At 47.1% G+C, this 18394-nt stretch overlaps 7 protein-coding genes across 8 annotated transcripts; 2 read left to right on the forward strand and 5 right to left on the reverse strand.

Annotated features, from left to right (window-relative positions):
* The first annotated feature begins 994 nt into the window (after window positions 1-994).
* TrAFT101_000418 (uncharacterized protein) lies at window positions 995-3617 on the forward strand. 2 transcript variants are annotated; one of them, XM_066126025.1, is made up of 2 exons: window positions 995-1435; window positions 1582-3617. In XM_066126025.1, exons 1-2 carry the CDS (start codon window positions 1355-1357, stop codon window positions 3232-3234), a joined length of 1734 nt encoding a protein of 577 aa, XP_065982122.1. In that variant the 5' UTR covers window positions 995-1354; the 3' UTR covers window positions 3235-3617. The 2 variants fall into 2 exon arrangements, with proteins under 2 accessions (XP_065982122.1, XP_024764620.2); XM_024907411.2 differs by having other exon boundaries at window positions 995-3617.
* Window positions 3618-3793: 176 nt separating this feature from the next.
* On the reverse strand, window positions 3794-5144 carry TrAFT101_000419 (uncharacterized protein; the record flags this gene model as incomplete). Its single annotated transcript, XM_024903248.2, has 4 exons — window positions 3794-3824; window positions 3889-4386; window positions 4454-4531; window positions 4597-5144. 4 exons carry the CDS (start codon window positions 5142-5144, stop codon window positions 3794-3796), a joined length of 1155 nt encoding a protein of 384 aa, XP_024764621.1.
* Window positions 5145-6106: 962 nt separating this feature from the next.
* On the reverse strand, window positions 6107-6808 carry TrAFT101_000420 (uncharacterized protein; the record flags this gene model as incomplete). Its single annotated transcript, XM_024903249.1, has 1 exon — window positions 6107-6808. One exon carries the CDS (start codon window positions 6806-6808, stop codon window positions 6107-6109), a length of 702 nt encoding a protein of 233 aa, XP_024764622.1.
* Window positions 6809-8159: 1351 nt separating this feature from the next.
* On the forward strand, window positions 8160-8816 carry TrAFT101_000421 (uncharacterized protein; the record flags this gene model as incomplete). Its single annotated transcript, XM_024905880.2, has 1 exon — window positions 8160-8816. One exon carries the CDS (start codon window positions 8160-8162, stop codon window positions 8814-8816), a length of 657 nt encoding a protein of 218 aa, XP_024764623.2.
* An 830-nt stretch (window positions 8817-9646) lies between these two features.
* Window positions 9647-12599, reverse strand: TrAFT101_000422 (uncharacterized protein). Its single transcript, XM_024904358.2, has 3 exons — window positions 10993-12599; window positions 10657-10938; window positions 9647-10595 (listed from the first exon to the last, which is right to left on the reverse strand). The coding sequence occupies exons 1-3, from the start codon at window positions 12485-12487 to the stop codon at window positions 9727-9729; spliced, it is 2646 nt and encodes an 881-aa protein (XP_024764624.2). The 5' UTR covers window positions 12488-12599; the 3' UTR covers window positions 9647-9726.
* Window positions 12600-14698: 2099 nt separating this feature from the next.
* TrAFT101_000423 (uncharacterized protein) lies at window positions 14699-15724 on the reverse strand. Its single transcript, XM_066126026.1, has 2 exons — window positions 15437-15724; window positions 14699-15380 (listed from the first exon to the last, which is right to left on the reverse strand). Exon 1 carries the CDS (start codon window positions 15664-15666, stop codon window positions 15481-15483), a length of 186 nt encoding a protein of 61 aa, XP_065982123.1. The 5' UTR covers window positions 15667-15724; the 3' UTR covers window positions 14699-15380; window positions 15437-15480.
* Window positions 15725-17466: 1742 nt separating this feature from the next.
* On the reverse strand, window positions 17467-18252 carry TrAFT101_000424 (uncharacterized protein; the record flags this gene model as incomplete). Its single annotated transcript, XM_024899260.2, has 1 exon — window positions 17467-18252. The coding sequence occupies one exon, from the start codon at window positions 18250-18252 to the stop codon at window positions 17467-17469; it is 786 nt and encodes a 261-aa protein (XP_024764626.2).
* Window positions 18253-18394: the final 142 nt, after the last annotated feature.

Consider the following 18394-nt stretch of genomic DNA (forward strand, 5'->3'; position numbering starts at 1 on the left):
ACGAATGAGAGACCAATTTGTGGATATTGAAGCATAAGAGTCACACAGCAACAGTTGCATCTCATACATAAGGTAGGTACATACATACAAGTTAGGTACATGCCTTGTGAAACCTTGATGTACATAGTACAGCAGTGCAGAAAGAGCAACCAACGGCTGGAACAGGTAAAAATAGAAACACACAGCATTCCATCTAGGACAGAGAACAAAGAAGGCCGCATTCCAATTTACATCTGCAACGTGGCGGTCAAGACATCCAACCTGACGCTTGGGTCGCATAAAAGTTCTGCAAATAGGTGCTAAAAGTGTGTGTGCGCTAGCCGACGGTCCGAGGGAAATAATGTGCCCGATAATCGTCAAGTTGTGCTTAATCGACCTCCATCTCCAGCGAGCTGATGGGCAGTTTTTTGGGGGTCCAAGTGCTAAAAAACGTCCCGCTAGCGCTGCAATACCAGCTAGGCGATGTTTTCAACCGCCTCCACATCCACTGATATGTACATACTACTAATGTAGTAGAAGCAGCCTCGGCGATGCGTTGCGCTGCGCTGCATTGCATTTGGCAGCTACACTCCACAGATGCCCGTTTTAGCGGCAGCAGCTGGGAAGTGGGAGGGAAGTGACGACAGCTGCGAAGCCGAAGGACTTGGCAAGTGCGATGTGCAAGTGCCTTGTGCTCTGTTCTGCGCTGCGCTGCTCCCCTCCTTCCTTCCCACTTCCCAGCCTCAAAGGGTCCCACCGCGCCTTCCCGTCGTACCGCGGATGGAGATGCAAAGGAAGGCGCTGAATTACATGATTAATTGATTGATTCATTAATTGATTATCGATTGTGCTTCAAACCTCACTCCCACCCATCTGTAAATGCAATGCGTGATGCAGCCATCTGCCTTTCCAACGAGACGCTACATTGATAGCCGCCCCTGCAAAAGATCCCGCCGCATATGCACGCGAAATAAGCATTACATACAAGTTTAAATAAAAGGAAAAAAAAGAAAAAAAGGCCACGCGAGATAGAGGAACCAACGCCGGCGCCTCTTCCGCCAACAGCCCCGAAACCAGCACCATAATCGGCAAAACCAGCCCTCTTTTCCTCTTTCTGCCTGTTTTCCCACACCCCGCGGCCTCGCCCCTGGTTCCATTTTCTCCTCTGGACCGCCACCGCTATCATTAGCCAGGCCCCACCATATACGCGAAAAAAAAAAAGTCGACGACGTAGAGAAGGTGCTTTAAAACCGCGAGCTCCCGCAGATCTTTTCTGGTCTCCCCTCTTCTCTTCCAGAGGACGTATTCGTCCTTTCAGTTCGTTTGCGTGTGCTCTCGAAAAAATCATATCCAGGTCAAAAGCCCAGCCGCAGCCATGGGTTGGATGGACACAGTCAACGTCAAGGTCGCCCGCAGTCCTGTGGGTCGATGGTTCCGACTGGAGGGCTCTGGTCATGTAAGTCGCCAAAATCCTCGCGTTTGAGTCACATCACGAGACGTCTTTTTGCTGCAGACAAGACCACTGCCAAGAAGAGTCTTGAGATGGTTGAAGCAGCTTCCAAAGCCACCAGGACTTTATACTCATCATGTTCTGTCTTATAGCCCAAGGAACGAAAGGGATCCCTGTTCTTCACCGAGATCCGCGGAGGCATGGCCACCTTCTTCGCCATGGCCTACATTCTCGCTGTCAACGCTTCCATTGTCTCTGACACCGGCGGTACCTGCGTCTGCAACGGAGGTGCCTCGGATCCCACTTGCAACAACAATGATGAGTACGCCTTGTGTGTCCAGGCCATCAAGCGCGATGCCGTCACTGCCACCGCCGCCATCTCGGCCTTCGCCAGTTTCTTCATGGGCCTCTTGGCCAACCTGCCTGTCGGTCTTGCTCCTGGAATGGGTCTGAATGCCTACTTCACTTACACCGTTGTTGGCTTCCACGGCACTGGCCCCGTTCCTTACCAGGTCGCCCTGACTGCCATCTTCGTCGAAGGCTTCATCTTCCTGGGCCTCGCCCTCTTCGGTATGCGACAGTGGCTTGCTCGAGCCATCCCCCACTCCATTAAGCTGGCTACCGGTGTCGGCATCGGTCTCTTCTTGACCCTCATCGGTCTCACCTACAGCGAGGGTCTTGGCCTCGTTGTTGGCGCCACCTCCACCCCTCTCGAGCTTGCCGGTTGCTCGCCTGCCAATCAACTGGCAGACGGCACATGCCCCAGCTGGGATAAGATGCGCCATCCGGCCATGTGGGTTGGCATCTTCTGCGGCGGCATCCTGACTGTCCTTCTCATGATGTACCGCGTCAAGGGCGCCGTCATTGCCGGTATCATCCTTGTCAGCATCATCTCCTGGCCCCGAACCACGCCCATCACCTACTTCCCTCACACTCCCGTTGGTGACGACAGCTTCAACTTCTTCAAAAAGGTTGTAGATTTCCACCGTATCGAGCACACTCTCAATGTGCAGCAGTGGGACGTTAGCGAGTACGGCGGTCAGTTTGGTCTTGCCCTCATCACCTTCCTCTATGTCGACATTCTCGACTGCACTGGTACCCTCTATGGTATGGCTCGCTTTGCCAACCTCATCGACCCCGTCACTCAGGATTTCGAGGGCTCTGCTGTAGCCTACATGGTCGACGCCATTAGCATTTCCATCGGTGCTCTCTTTGGCCTTCCTCCCGTCACGGCTTTCGTCGAGTCTGGTGCTGGTATTTCTGAAGGCGGCAAGACCGGTCTCACTTCTGTCGTCACCGGTATTTGCTTCTTCATCAGCATCTTCTTCGCCCCCATCTTCGCCTCCATCCCTCCCTGGGCCACTGGCAGTGTCCTGATCATTGTCGGATCCATGATGGCCACGTCCGTCACTGAGATCAACTGGAGGTACATGGGTGATGCCGTCCCTGCCTTCCTCGCCATCGCCATTATGCCATTCACATACTCCATTGCCTACGGCCTCATTGCCGGTGTCATGTCATACATTGTCATCAACTCCACCGTCGGCGTGCTGAGATTCGTCTCTCGTGGCCGCATCGTGCCTCCTAATCACGACGAAAAGGAGCCCTGGACATGGCGCATTCCTGGCGGCTTCTTCCCTCCTTGGCTGGTTCGTCTGTTCCAGGGCAAGAAGGACTTTTGGCGCGATTCTGATACGGTCGTCGTTGAAGAGCACGTCATGGAGAAAGAGCGAGATGCCAACTCTGAAGATCACGAGGCTACTGACGTGAGCCGCACCACCGAAACCCCCGAGGTCAAGTTATAAAAGAAGGGAAAAGAGTGTGTATCTTCTCGTAGAACACATCTCTTCTCTCTCTTTTTTTTCTTGTCCCTTGAATCTCAGCTTGCCCACGTGCGCATATAGAAAAGTCGTTCGAAAGATGACGTGATTTGTCGATATTTGTGTTCTTTTTTTTTTTTTTTTTTTTTTTTTTTTTTAAGTTCTTGAGATGATGATATTTCAACATGATAATGTCCCGATATATAAAGAGATGGATGGTATAGACATTTGGAAGGGAGCATCGAGTGGGTATAAACACCTAAAGAGAAAGAAAGGGGGTGGAGTTAGCATTTTTGTTGTACATTGGCCATGATACCTATATCCTGCATCATAGCAGGAAGAAAATAATAAAGTAAAAACCTTTTCTGAACATATATGGACTCAGCTGAAATGTGTGCAATGAGCGTGATAAACTTCACCAAATGATGGCAGAGATCAAAGTGGCTTCTTCATCAATGTATATTGTCATATCTTCATGATCTTTTGGAGGGTATATCATAGATCCCAAACATGCCATTCGCTTTTCAAACGCTAAGAAATCGCTTTATGCCATCAAAGCAATGTGCTTAAGCTCGCTGTAACTGTGTCAGTACATCAAAGAAACAACCACATGATCCAGGCAATAGCAAAAGCACTTACTCTTGAACCTGGTATCCAACCTTGGTAGGAGGATACTTTGAAGGCTCGCCCTCGTCTCGTCCCAGCTTGGCCTGCTCCTCGCGCACCTTCTCCGCCCTCTCCGCCAACTTGGGCACTGGCGCCAAGTCAAAGTCCGAGTTCAGATGCCAAAACAGCGTGCTCGAGATCCTCACCAGTGGCCTATCGGGGAACTCGACTTTGCGCTTCTCAATGGTCTCGATCGTGCGCTCGTTGACGACAACCTCGTGGTATCCCGCCTTGATGAGCCCGCCGGTGATGTACTCGATCTGCTTGCCGGCCTGGACGAGGAGGTAGTTGCCCTTGGGGATCTTGACGGGGATACGGGAGCCGGTATTGCGTGCCCAGATGTTGAGGCCGGGGTAGCGAGAGCGGCCGTGGATGGTGAGGAAGTTGAGATCGGTGTGGAAGCCGGCGAGGATGGTGTTGAGGTCGGAGTACTTGTTGAGGTCGGAGGCAGTCGGGGCGAGGAGATGGGGGCTGTTTTTTTTTTAAACAGGTTAGTTTTGAGAGAGTCAGAAAAAGAGGAGACGAGAGATTAACGAACCCGTAGCGGCCGGCATTGCTGAAGTAGTCGGCTTCAAGGCCAAGACCCAGTGCTGTCATTTCGGAGAGTTTGGAGACCCTGTTTGTTTCCATTGTTAGATTTCTGTGGTTGGTGGATAAGACGTTCCAAAGACAGAAACTCACGCATTCTTCATGGAGCTTCCCCACAGGTTCATTGTAGGCGCCCATCGCTCCTTGATATGCGGCGCATCAGGCGTGATATTCTCCGCATTCAAGCCCGGAAACTGCGTCTCGTACGGCGGCAGCTCCACCATCCTCCAGAAGAAGCGAGCCTTTGGATCGGGCGAGTGCGCCGAAATGTCCAGCGGCCGCTGGCTCGGCTCCAGCCTCTGGATGACGTCCAGGCACGGCTCGTCGACGGCGCACTTTGGCTTCTCGGTGTTTTCGAGGGTGACGCCGATCTGGTAGCTCAGCTCGGGCCGCTCGTCGCGCTTGAGGTCTTCCTCAGGCTGGGCAAAGTAGTCCTCGAGGAGGTCGAGGAAGGTGTCGTTGTCGGCTTCTGAGACGCGCGAGTCGTGGAGGAGGAGGGCGCCGTAGGTGATGAGGGCGGAGGCGGCGCGGGAGCATTCGGCCTGGACGAGGGGAGAGGTGGGAGGGTTGTTGAGGTAGATGTCCAGGTCGATGATGGGGAGGTCCATCGAGAGCTGGGATTGCTGCGATTCGGATGCCATAATGGATGGTGGTGGTGTTGAGGGCAGGATGATCTGCGAGCAGACAAAGACGAACTTGAAAGAAAAGAGAGACAAAGAGACAAGGGTAAGACAGTATTGAACAAGGGAAGGAGATTTTTTATTTATTTATTTAAGCGAGGCTCGAATCAGTTCTCGTCTAAACAATTTAAAGATCCAAATCTGCAAGCTATTAAAGAAAAAGATCCATGCTCTTCACCAAAAGTGGCATGAGGGGGAGGAGCTCTAACGGGCAGCGTCGAAGCCAAAACTTTTCAGTGGAGACTTCAGGCCGGGGCTGGGCTTCGGAGCCGGCCGAAGCTTGCACGGAGGACGCCTTGGGGGTCCACGTTTGGAGCATCTGGGGAGGATTTGGAGACGTAAAAGAAATCCACTCTGGCAGGTTTATAGTGAGATGGTGGAGATGTTTGGAAATTCTTATGAGATTATTTGTTGAAGAAAATGACAAAAAAGCTTGTGATTTTGAGCTGAAGAGAACGAAGCAGGGACATTTGACAGCAAGGGTCCTTTCAGCCTCGCTTGTGGGTGTGGTGAGTGTGTGTGTGTGTGCCGGTCCTAGGCGAATGCCACCACTTACAAGGCACCTTTATTTTGCTGCGGCAAGGAGATTTTACGTACATGACATGCATATGACCCGCATCTTTATGCAAAGCCATGACCATTACTTCGAATCCTTGCTGGAATATCGCCCTTTTTCGTTCGGAATCACGGGGCGAGGTCTTGATGATGCTCAACAAGTTCGATGCCCGAGCAACGTCGTTCATCTAATAAAGTATATATCCAATGATAAAATTAACAAAGATCAATTATTGTCTGTTTAAAACCTAGCATCTAAAAATTGCAGAAAAAAGAACTGGATCAGCTAACAATAACAACACTGATGGTTAGTTCACAAGAGATGTCGATTTCTTAACCGACTGCTCCCCACGTCTCGTCTTCTTCATCTAAGTCAGTCGTTCAAGATTTTGAATAATGCCCCTGATGACGGTTGCAGACGCCTTGCTCGCGAATGGCACCCACGCATTAAAATTCTCGTCACCCTGGTGAAAGCCGCCCATGCAGGAGGCAATCATGCATGGCACCATGTAGTTGGCCTCCTCTGCGCAACACATGCGATCCTGTCTCTCTGCACTTAGCTCATACATTTCGTACAAAGCGTTGATATTGATTGAGTTGTAGTTGACATTGTCCATGGTGATTGGTACTCCTTGTGGATTCTGCGCTCTGAAATCACCTGCTGCAGTTAGAAGACGTTTTGCGTTCAATCGCGCCTTTTTCTTCAGATTCTGTCTTATTTCATGCCATAGGTGCGGTCTGCAAGAACCAGGGGTCAAGACGCAGTCGCCTAGACTAGGTGGCGGCCTATTGTCGAATTGGTGGCTCGATACAAAGTCGACGCCGCCGATGAAGAAGAGTTTTACATCGTTAAAGATGTGCCTTGTCATTTTACTGGCTGTTCGAGGAAATTTTTTATTCTGAGTGAAAGCAATGACGACATTGTGGCCTGCGATGGTGCCCTTGGTAACCAAGAGGGTGTCTTCATTATCGCTCCAGTCCAAGTCTTCTTCAAAAGTGTCGAGTTGACTTCTGGCATCGACATATGCGGTGTAAAGACACACCATCCATCCAATAGAATAACCAACCATGATGATGGTGCTCTGAGGTTGCAAATATTCGTTTTAAGAGATTGTATCTGAGTTGATTGCCTGAGAAATTGTGCTTTAGTTGACTGCCTGAGAGATTGTTTTTGAGTTGACTGACCGAATTACTCTGTTAGAGCTGCTGAGGGCAACTTGGCTTGTTTAAATATTTATCAGACCTTGAGGCTATATCACGGAGAAAGACATGTACTATTGCTGTGTTATTGATGTGAGCTTTGAGCTTTGAAAGAGATTTATTTTGTCAACTATGAAAGTAAGTAAGTTGATGGTGTGCAGAGAGTCTTTTGTCGATTGAACGTTTATGACGACGAAAGAGATGATGATGGTTCATTCATAATGAAAGAAACACAATGGCAGATGAAAGGCAAAGATTTACTGCAACATAGCTGCCCTGTATCAACCTCTAAAGAAGACATCTGTACATTGACAATTCAATATATCTCATCAAAGGTTGTGGTGTCTGTGTGTGCATTGCAGTGACACACAACGATGTAGTACTGGAAGTATGATGCCGAGCAGGACAAGGGCTTTGGTCCAGTTTAGTGTATCTTAGTTCATTGGTGTCTCTCTCCATTTATTCATTCACTTGTTAAAAGACCTCTCTATTGTTTAGAGAAGACTAAAGAGCAGTTCTCTCTCTCACTATATTACATGAACAGATGAAACAAAGAGCCTTTTATAAAGCTGAATGGTCGTTAAACAGGTCCGTCGCCCATCTGTATTCATCTTATGCGAACGGAAGTTTTGAAAGGCGGTAGGCTGAAACCAATGTCGTGATTTCACCTTTTAACCTCTAAATCTACAAAAACTGGTGCAATTGTTTTCCCTTGATCAATACATTTTGTTTCTGTACAGGTCTAACTTTCTTTCAATTTGCTTTACATTCTTCCTTTGACTCTGAAAGACTTCTTGTTGTTGTTATTGTTTTTTCCGTTTCTTACTATGTTGCCAACCTTTGTCTATCGTGATGTGCGCTTTGTGAACCATTTCTCCAATGGAACACTTGTGAATCTGGGTTATATTCCGTTTAACGACGAATGGAACAATCTCTTTCAAAATTTCCATTGCTGAACGAACCCTACAGTACTCAAAGTAAATGTCCTCTACTACATACAAATCTGAGACCCTGTGACGTATATAAAGAGGAAGTTGGACGCTTCTGATGGTGATATTAGAGCAACTCAGACAACCTCTTCACTTTCTAATCATTTGAACCAGTGACAAGTCAAAACACCGCAGTCAGCACTCCGAGCCTCATCATCATCAACATCTTCTTCATCATCTTCATCTTCATCTTCATATTCATATTCATATTCAGAAAAAAAAAAAAGCAATCATGTCTAGTTGTCACATCGGGTGGATTGTCTCCACGTTTACTGACTTCTCAACCGCTGAGCAATTTCTCGAGGATCCAAGTCCGCAAGGGTTATGGGAAGGTACAATCTACAGAATTGGAAGAATCGGACAGAGCCAAGTGGTGCTAGTATGTGCCGCTATGAATGAGAGTGTATACAACACAGCACGGCTTATGGTTGAGAAGCTTCGATGGGAACATATAGAGCTCTCATTATGTTTTGTTAGCACCTTTGGTTATTCTCCGAGCTTTTACTGCCAACCTGCCCTTGGCGACTGTGTTTTAAGCCTCCACAACTTTGATTCAGGGTTTTATCAAATCTCAGGGAGAAACGTTACAGAAACAAGCCTAAACAATGCGGCTTTCCTTCTTCGAGCTGCGAAGAACGTTGTTGACCATCAGACGGGATACCCCACCAGCGACAGCACAACGGGCTACATCCGACTTGAGTATAACCCGGAGGAAGCGGATATCGCACGGCACCTCTGCTGCTCGCAAGGGTTTGACTTAATACCATGCCTGTCAGTTACTGGCATTTGTGGACACGGTATGGGCGACGATGATGTCAACTGGGTTCCCTTCGCGACCCAGGCAGCTGCGGTTACTATTTCGAGCATTATTACACGACTTGGCCAGTAATAGGGATCAGATGGAGAAGGGAAGCTATTGATTTGTCATGACAGAGACGTGATATTTTTGAGATTATGTTTTGTTTGCGCGCACTCTCACCAAACACGTGATATTCTTCAATTTTGTTTTGCTTGTGTGGACTTTTTCTTGTTGTTCCTTTTATTTTTATTCTTATTTTTTGCTTTTTATTCACTCATGTTTTCTTATCTAGCTTTAGATGAGGATTGCAGTTTATTTAGCTACACGAACAGACAGATAATAATAGAGATATATCTTGGCCTCATTTCTGCCCTCAAGACCTCTGCCTGCATCATCGAATACATCATCCCCAAATAGGGTGTCAACAGGAACTGTCTAGTCAGAATCCAGGACATTCTGGCAATGGTGTTTGCTCGCATCTGTAACGTCTAATCCGGTCTTCCCCATAAATACTTCTTTTATTTTACTGTAGTAAAGAGAGTTTGTATACATTATGTATATAGCTTCTATTTTTATGCAAAGCTATAACTATTACTTGGAATCCTTGCTGGAATATCACTTTCTTCGTCCGGAATTACGGGCCGATATTCCCGAGAGTTCTCTCCAATCGGATTTTGTTCCTGTGCATTGCATGAATCAATATTGTGTAACACCAAAAGGGGGCATAGTGTTTTGTGTGGTAGAAGCCCTGTAGGTTTATAAAGCGTGGCGACGGGGAAGAGAGCTGGTTCATCCGGTGGCGGTGAGTGACACATTTGACTCGATGATTTTGACAAGACTTTAGGTGTGGTGCATGGTATATATATATATATATGTACTTGGTTTTCTAAGTAAAACAGAATATTAATTACCTTATGCATCTCGTATATATACCTAATAGATAAATTTCTATTAGCGAAAAGACATTAATATATGTTAAATACTTTAAATCCCTAAAAGACTAAATTAATCTATTATATTTAAGATATTTAACATAAATAAAAAACCCCACTGCCAATATAGCAAAGAAATATTTCGCCGTAAGGTAAAAAGCAGGCCAAAGAATTTCCAAAAACCCTGCCAGTCCATTCAAGAGCCATGCTAGACCGCTTAGCAGCCACGAGAGGAGATAAAGAAGGTGCGTTAGAAAATAGCAAAAAATCCACAAGAAAAAAAGCATTGCCACACCGAAACTAGCCCATACTAACAAGAAGAGCGGACCGAATACCTTTGTCATTATGGACTCCTCAAGTTGCCTCTGATGCTCCAACCTCGGGTCCTCCAAATTTGGTGGTGGTTCCGAGCCCCTGTCGTTGAAACTTTTTGGTAGTTTCCGATCCTCGTCATTAAATTGCGATGGATATATTGTCTCCCTTATGCCAGACTCATCCTTCGTCCTGTCAATATCGTATGGCTTAGTCTCTTGGATCGGGTCAGTTGGCATTCTCCCGCTCTTGGTATCAAATGGCGAGAGATAAGCTGTATTTTTAGTCTCAAATATCTTTCTTATCTCCTTACAGCTGCGCTGCTGATTCCGATGGAGAGATTGCGTTAACGCTTTCCGGTTCACGCTGCCAAATAATGAGGGACGGACTATCTTCTTGATAGCCACTACTTCCTTAATAGCAGGTCCTTCTTTAGCTCCATCATTTCGACATGCCTGGTTTGGGCGATAAGAGGGACTGAAATGTCTCCAATTGTCGTTACCAAATAGCGAGAAATATCCCAGTGATTCCAGGCGACACCCAGGTCCTCTGGTTCGGGCCATGCTCTCATTAAAAGACTTGTACATTGCCACATTGAGCTCCCGCCCTTGTATTAGTGGATATGCTGGGAATATTATATCAGTTGTACGAACCTTGCATGCTAGGGATGGCAGAACTGAACTAACCAAATGTAAGAATGTCCTCCGATTCCCAGCACGATTCTTTATCAAGCAAAGAGAAGACCTGACCCAACTCGAGTTTCCTGTTGCCAATGATTTGAGACAGCCTCATGTGCCTCAAGAACAGCCAAAATCTACAGCATGGGCCGCCTTGATACTCCTCCAACAGAGAAGCAAGCTTGTTGGGGCGACTCGATTCGTATGTCGGAGAACTCCACTCCATGTCCACACAAATGATCCAGGTTTGGAACATGGAATCGACTTTTGCTAGATCCTCAGCCGTCCCACCTACCGCATAAGATTAGCATCTGCAACGAAGTTATGGATAAGAAAGTGTAATACCTAGTCTCTCATGAATCTTGATCACGTCAAAGCTTGCCTCCCCTTTTCTTCTCCCTACCTCTTCCATAAACCGTGCTTCAGCAATTTTCTGTATCCGTAATTGGTTCAAGTCTCGATCTTCACTTGGCCAAATGGTCTGCTTAGTATCACATTGCCTTCCTTCACGGGACATAAAATCAGTCAAGCCGTCGATGTACTTTGACTGTTTGGCTGCGTGCTCTCCCAATATATTTTTCCCCACCTCGCACGGTTCCGTTAGATACCATTCCATCAAATCTAAGAAGACATCTTTCCGATCGAAAATAATCCTCGAGCCGTGAAAAGCGTGATCAATCAGAAGACCGTTGATCGTTTGAACATGGCGAGTAGGTATTTGAAAGATTGTGAAGCGGAACCTGTCACTCATACCTAATTGCTGGTTCCATCCATGTCTTGGCGCAAGCATCCCGTTGACCACATCCATGTAGTTGTTCATCGCCTTGCGAATAGGCAGATCTTCCAGAATAGACTTGGGACCCCTGCCATACTGAGAGCCAAAGAACAGCAGCCTGTTGAATTGCCGCCAACACTTACTTATCGGATCCGCATCCTCGAGTGGATCAGGGAGATGGTTGGACCGCAAGACTATTATGAGCCTAGGAGAAATTGGTGCAAACATGTGAAAGCGAGGAGACAAGGTGACGTGTTTGCCTGTAAGACTATCGTAATAAGCAGTGGTTTGCCCTTCAGTTACGTTGTAGCAATTTTCTGTTAGAATAAATTCTTCGTCGTCGCTCGCTGGTGTACATATGGCCATGTACATGGCAGACATATGTTCGATGAACATTTCGGCAATGGGAGAGTAGATTCTCTCTCTGATGCGCTGTTCCCAATCCTCTCCATCTTCCTCATCATCTTCTGCGGCAATGTTCAAATCCATGTCCAAATCGATGATCTTCTCCAGACCCTGGAGCCAGACGTCAACTGGTTTCGTGAAACCGTGCTTTGACATGTAAGCCTGCAATATCTCTTTGTCGTCTTCATGATATTCCTGCATACTATCCACGTTGTACCTTTGGTAGTATTGGTTCCCACGAAATGTGAGCAAGGCCATAAATTTGCGCAATACATCTTTCTCGACTCTCCCAAGCCATACGTGTTGATTCCCATTTTTGTACGCATTGATGATTTGGCGATAGATGCGACTCGCCCTGCCCTCAAACTCGCCAAACTGCTTCTCAAGACGGGGTCGGACATTCACTGGTTTTTCCGGATTCTCGTACATATTTTCCAAGCCACAAACGCGCTTCACCAAGCATTCCTCAAGGGAAAATGGATCAGTCAAGGAAAGGCTGTTCACCACCGGGTCACCGGGATACATCTTCTTCTTACGGTTACGCTTCCCAGATTTCCCGGCTTTGGACTTGCCGGGCGGCGCATATTGGTGAGCGAAGTTTCTCAGTAGGAACTGAGGAATGTAATGTTGATACTCTGGCTTAGTGTCCATGCTTGGCATGACTAGAGAGCTTCAGCCCATACATGGACAGTGGTTATGAGGTTGAAATCTCGCCGTTAAACCCCGCTTCTGCTCTGTTGTTGGGTCGGACCATACGCGACCGTGAAGAGACATTGCTGATTGGTGGTTGGTTCTGTACTTCTTCAGTATACATGTACTCATCCGTTACACATGACATGTGATGTAAGGCTGCGGCCGGGAGTTAATTGGCCAGTGATACCTGGTGAAGCAAGGGGTGATGCCAGTGATATTTTTCAAGGCGATATACTCGTCGGAGCAGCCGAACTGTCACTCCTTGGTAGATTGGTGAACAGCCATTCTGCGCAATGACCAGGCGCGCTTTAAGCAAAAAGCGGCCAGCTTATGATTTGTTGAGAATGAAATCTATCCATGCTGTCGCGGCCCAAAAGCTGGCCGCCATGCAAGGCCATACTGAAGCATCCATGTAATGTAATAACTTGGTGAACCAAAGTTGGCTCGATCAATGATGACTGGGATCAAAGGTAATTGTGTTTCTGTCGCATACATCCTCTTGTTTAAAGTAGCACATAAAAATAGATAAATCAATAAAAAATAAGCGTGAATTTACAAATCTAGATATATATATGCACCTATACAGCGTGTCGGCTGAAAATGGGGGCAGATCTGAAGAGTGGGTGAGATGAGTTCGAGTTCCTTGACAGCTGATGCATCGCTGAGTTCACCACATCTGAGACCGCCTAATCTATTGTGTAGGCCAGTGAATAAAAGACAATAGTTGTATTCATCTGTATTAAATCATCATCAGTAGAGCCCTTGGAAGATCAATTCATATGAATATCTCCACCTTCTCTGCGGTAGAGAGTGTGACGGCATTTTCTCTTCTTACAACCCCCAGCTTGAAATCCAAAATCGCAAATTCGAGATTCTTCAAGCGAGGATCGAAATTGTTATAGCGGGAATTTTATGCAGCTATACGCTATAAGGCTTCCTAATATCGGGGAATCGATTTCTTATATCGCAGCGCTCAATGCTTTTACTGGGTTGCAACCCCCAAAATCGAGCGATTTCGGAGCCAGATCCTGAGAAATTGCAGTCTCGTCAGGGTCAAATCGGAGCATTCTGCTGTCAATTCTGGGTTAACTGGTGATGAATTATCACCAACTTCAGGGTTTTGCAGAGTTTTGATTGAGATTTCGGTGTTGTAACCCTGGGGTGCCGGCAGATTTGAGATCAAAAGTGCCATGAACAGGCGCCGTAACCCTGGTGGATTGGCTTTTTCGATTCCATTTTGGCTTCCTCATCAGGGTTATTTTGCTTGATCATGGCTCTTTTGATCTGGATTATGGATCATTTGGACGCTGTAACCCTGGCGGAGATATCTTGACCCAAGTCTTTTGGTGTTTTCTTGCCGCAAGTTTCGTCTTTTTAGAAAATATTTTGTCCGAATCATCACCAACTTGAGCCCTGATGATGCGATTTTGGTGTTTTCATCCAGCAAGTTTGTCTTCATCTTGATCCTTTTTGACTCTCAACCATCACCAATTGTGATCTCAATCACCCTCTTCTTGGTGTTTTCAGCCATCGATTTCGTCATTTCAGCCAGCCTTCAGATCCTCATCATCATGAAATTGGATCTCGTCAGTTCAAGCTTGGTGTTTTCATCCAGCTCTTTTCACAGCATGATTAATTTTTTTCAACTCTCATACATCACCAAATTCATCTCGATAACTCATTCCTGGTGTTTTCTTCTACCATTCTGGCTACGACGGTCGATTTTACAGTACCAGCTGCCACCGTATCTTGACCCGCCAGCTGCATTTTTGGTGTTTACAACCACCCAAGTGCTGCCACTCTCTCCAGCTGCAACAACCCGATGAAGCCCAAATCTGTCCGTTTGATCACATTTCTTGGTGTTTTATCTGACATTTTCCTATTGCACCTGTCGCCTGCATCGTCGCACGCGTGCATCGCCGAATTTTTGGTGTTTTCATCCACACCACGCCCACACCACCAAAGCGCCATCCCCATTGCCCATCCAACAATTCTATGAACTCTTCGCGCAGATCAACCGAAGGGATAATTATCCCGCTAAAAGATTTTTTTTTTTTCTTTACTACTCGTGTTGAGAGCAATCTCCTAATATATGGCATACGAACAAATGAAGTTATTCGGAACGATGCACCCGAATTAAATGCACATGGCATTGACGAAGAATTAGGCTGTACAGGGCCACGTATAACGCATCATATTCTATGCAAGCTATTGATTCTAACACGTAGGACGTCATCGACCTTGTAGTAAAATGCAGGTAAAGATTCATGGGGCAAATGCATTGCGAGAATGTGCTTGATATCACCGCAGAGATAGTTTAGGCTTGAACCAGTAACTCTGGGACAGCCGCTCGTCACTGGCTAACGAGGTGTGAAAATGTTGCACCCGCAGAGTTCGCGAATATTTTTGTTCTAGAATGGCAAGAATGACAGACAGATACAGCCAATGCGCCATCCATTGCCTCCAGAGACATCGGCAACAGGCTTATTGAGTTTGATCCCAATCCGCAGCACAGCCCTTATACATTGTCCTGCGACAAGACATGGAGATGTTTGCTTCTTGATTTCTTCATCATATGGATACTGGCTTTCCCAAACTGTCAAACAGGAAAAAAAAGGGCTTCAAGCCCATCTTCGGTGGGCGGCAGTAGATATAAAGTCCCACCTGCTCGACGTAAGGATGATGCTTGACCTTAATATCGTATGTATGCTTCAGAGCGCCGTGCCTTGTAGATCGGTGGAAATAAACAAATCCTTTGGTACGTAGTCCATCTCGTAAATGGCCAAAGTGTGTATTGCAATCCAATAAATCTACTTCTCCAATTATATCCTGGGTATCATATGTACATATATATCTTTTTCTAGGGCACAGCTTCGATTAGCCTTCGACTCGCAACATAGTGACATCACATCTCACATCTCACATTTACCAGCAAAAGCTCCCAAAGTCAGCTTAATCCATCATCTTGCCCCTTGGCTCCTCCAGCCAATGTGCTTTATAGCCGTGACTGCAACCCAGGCAACGGCAACGATGGCGACAGTGATGCGAACCTCTCGCGCCAGCTCTGCGGCCGATTGCGGGAACAGAAAAGTGTGGGCGTGGCTGATGGCCCCAGAGTGCTGGGCCGAGAGAAGGAACTGCTCCATTGCGCTGGGATTGATTGACTTGACAATGGTTGGAAGGTATTCCGCGACGGAAGCTCAAGTTTGAGAGTGGAAGCACATGTTTTAGCAGAAGCCTTTTTTAGCTCTCAGTGATTGATTGAATTGAAGATAAGCAGCGGGGCTAAGCCTATCGTGGAGGCCAAGCTCGGTGGTCTTGTCTGCTACCTCTACTTTTCATCGCTGCTACTTTTAGAAAACTCCAGCCTGGTCATGGGCTGTCTTGACATATGCCTTTGAGTAAGTCATCCTCAGTTATTTTTACTCTTCCTCTATCGCAACTTCAAGGGAAATATAAGAGCACTACCGACACATGCGGGCATATAGTTAGAGTGAGCCTGCTTTGGCTTCGGCCTCTAATACAAGTGCGGAAGTTTGATACGCCACTGCCATTTCTACAATGAGAGTGAAGTGAGCGTGTGGATCTCCCCCCCTGAACGTCAGAGAGCTAGGCGTGAGAAATATGCGCACACTCTGCCCAAGTATACAACGTCCAGTAAGCTAGATTGATGAAGCATTTGCTCGCCCTATTCACTGGAACAGGAAATGGCAGCAATAGCTACATAGAGTAGCAATATAAGTAGATCAAAATAGTATTACTATCCAGTAGCTTCATCCATGTGGATAGACTGAGTACGCGTGAAGTCATCACGACCTGCAAAGAGAACAACAATGAAACGGGCGTTTTGCGGGCCCTTGTTTTTCGCCCTCGCTAGCGACCGCAATTCTCGCTAAACTCGCCTATTAGTGCCACACCAAGGAGGCATCCATCATGTCTGAGAACTACAAAGTATAAAGCATGTGCAGACGGGAGAAACCTTGGGGCCGCTGGCGGCTAATTTATGCCAGATACAGGACACTAATTAGTACGAGCCACTCTGTCGGATCCGAGATTGGTGCAGCTCCTCAGCAGCATATTATAGACTGTGGCTATCGATCATTCCAGCAAAACTCTGCTGTCCTGATACGTGGAGATATCTTGGGCCCATAGCCGGTTACAAATGTTTGAGTAAGGCAATATCGCGCGAAGAATAAGCACTTGTCCTAGCGAGGTGCCACATAGCCAGAGCCCCTCTTTCTGGTTCCTTGTTTATTGTGACAACAAGGCGTCAAGTATCAATCATGGCTAATGGGGCATATCTATCAGTTAGTGTTGTTGCACAAGCCATACGGACTGCTCCGTTGTTACAATCATGATAATTTTTCCGTGGCACATTACTAAGTTGTTAGTAACAGCAATAGGCTCTCCGCCATCGCTGTTTGGCAATCTCCATCTTTGGCGTTATGCAATTATTCCAGTTACAGTCTCGTAACCATGAATTGTGAGAATAGCCGTAGAGGAAAGTTTTCAATAAATGCTAAGCCTCTATAAAAGTCATCTCGTGTCTTAAGGTTATAACCGCAGTTCAGTATCACATATTGAAGTCAGCTGCTCGAGGAAGCATGGCTGATAAAGACCTTTCTTCCCTATCATCTTTGCGCCATCGTCGGCGCATGCACAATCGTGCTGCAGATCTGGACGTTACCCGGCATACGGTGAGCAAAGTTAATTCGTTCAAGGAGTTTTGAAGTTCAAAGAAGAAGGAGAAGCTAAGAACACTTCTCGGAACATTACAAGGGCTAACATTTCAAAGCAAAGTGACATAATACAAAAAAGGTAGACCAAAAAATACAAATAAGAGGGTTACGTCTCTTTGTGGTATCTCAGCTACATAACACATAAATTTCTCTCTGCTCCAACCTCTTCTTCCAATCACTATACCCGTTGCATCTGCACATTTACATTTAAACCTTGGCCGCCGCAATAATCGGTCCTCCAAGACCTCCCTCTGTGAGGATAACCGCCGCGCCCTGATCCGGGCCCAGCGTACTTCTCGGTGCGGGCAGATACCAAGTTGCGTTTCCGCCGACCCAGTCGCCAATCTTGGTGACCGATTCCACCACGTTGCGGTGGGGGATCTTCTTGCCCTTGTTGACGCCCTTGGCAGGCTTGATGGTCTGGTCCTTTTGCGTGTAGACAATGTACGACACCTCGTGCAGGGGAGCTTCTTGCTTGTCCGTATCGATCCGGACTTCGGTATCGTTTGCGTCCAGGTAGACATGGAAGTCACGGGCCTTGGTGGCATCTCGGCCCTGTTGGATAAGGGCCTGGATCTCTTCCTTCTGTCTGCCGCTGCCATCAACAATACCGTTGACGACCACCTGAGGGGTGAATAGGTTGTTTCGAGCCCATCTCTTGGCATAGGCTCGTTGGCGTGCATCATTGGAGAGGCTGGAGAAGGTGTCCTTCCAGCCTGTGTGGTCAAAGATGGTGACGGGATAGGTCAAGAGAAGCACGTTGGGGTCTGCGGTACCGGCATAAATACCGGGTAGGGCTGGAGGGCACGACTGGCAAGACTGCGACTGGAACAACTCCGCAACTGCAAGAGGCTCAAAGTTGACGAAGCAGGCATCCGTGTGAACATGTTCGGGGTGGTCACCAACAGGGTTTCCCTCGTCATCTAGAGCCACGGAGCAGACCAGCGGGGCTGGCTTCTTGCGGCGGAAGAGCTTGCGGATAAGAGAAGCCATTGTGGTAAGGTTTTAAACGGAAATTGGAGTAAAGAGATTGGGAAACTCCCTTTAAAGTAAAAGCAATTATGAGTTATGAATAGGTTTGCGAGGCCGAGTTAATGAGAAGCACAATGAGATTAGTTTTCTCCTTCCGAAGGGG

The sequence above is a fragment of the Trichoderma asperellum genome, chromosome 1, assembly GCF_020647865.1.
Source record: "Trichoderma asperellum chromosome 1, complete sequence".
Lineage (NCBI taxonomy): Eukaryota > Fungi > Ascomycota > Sordariomycetes > Hypocreales > Hypocreaceae > Trichoderma > Trichoderma asperellum.

Excerpts from the sequence above, each read along its gene's own strand:
- TrAFT101_000418 (XM_066126025.1), top strand. The coding sequence starts at position 1,355 with ATGGGTTGGATGGACACAGTCAACGTCAAGGTCGCCCGCAGTCCTGTG. Across the intron at positions 1,436-1,581 it reads GACTGGAGGGCTCTGGTCAT|CCCAAGGAACGAAAGGGATC; the intron begins GTAAGTCGCCAA and ends TCTGTCTTATAG.
- TrAFT101_000422 (XM_024904358.2), bottom strand. The coding sequence starts at position 12,487 with ATGCCAAGCATGGACACTAAGCCAGAGTATCAACATTACATTCCTCAG. Across the intron at positions 10,939-10,992 it reads CAAGATTCATGAGAGACTAG|GTGGGACGGCTGAGGATCTA; the intron begins GTATTACACTTT and ends CTTATGCGGTAG. Across the intron at positions 10,596-10,656 it reads GGAGGACATTCTTACATTTG|CATATCCACTAATACAAGGG; the intron begins GTTAGTTCAGTT and ends TAATATTCCCAG.
- TrAFT101_000423 (XM_066126026.1), bottom strand. The coding sequence starts at position 15,666 with ATGGAGCAGTTCCTTCTCTCGGCCCAGCACTCTGGGGCCATCAGCCAC.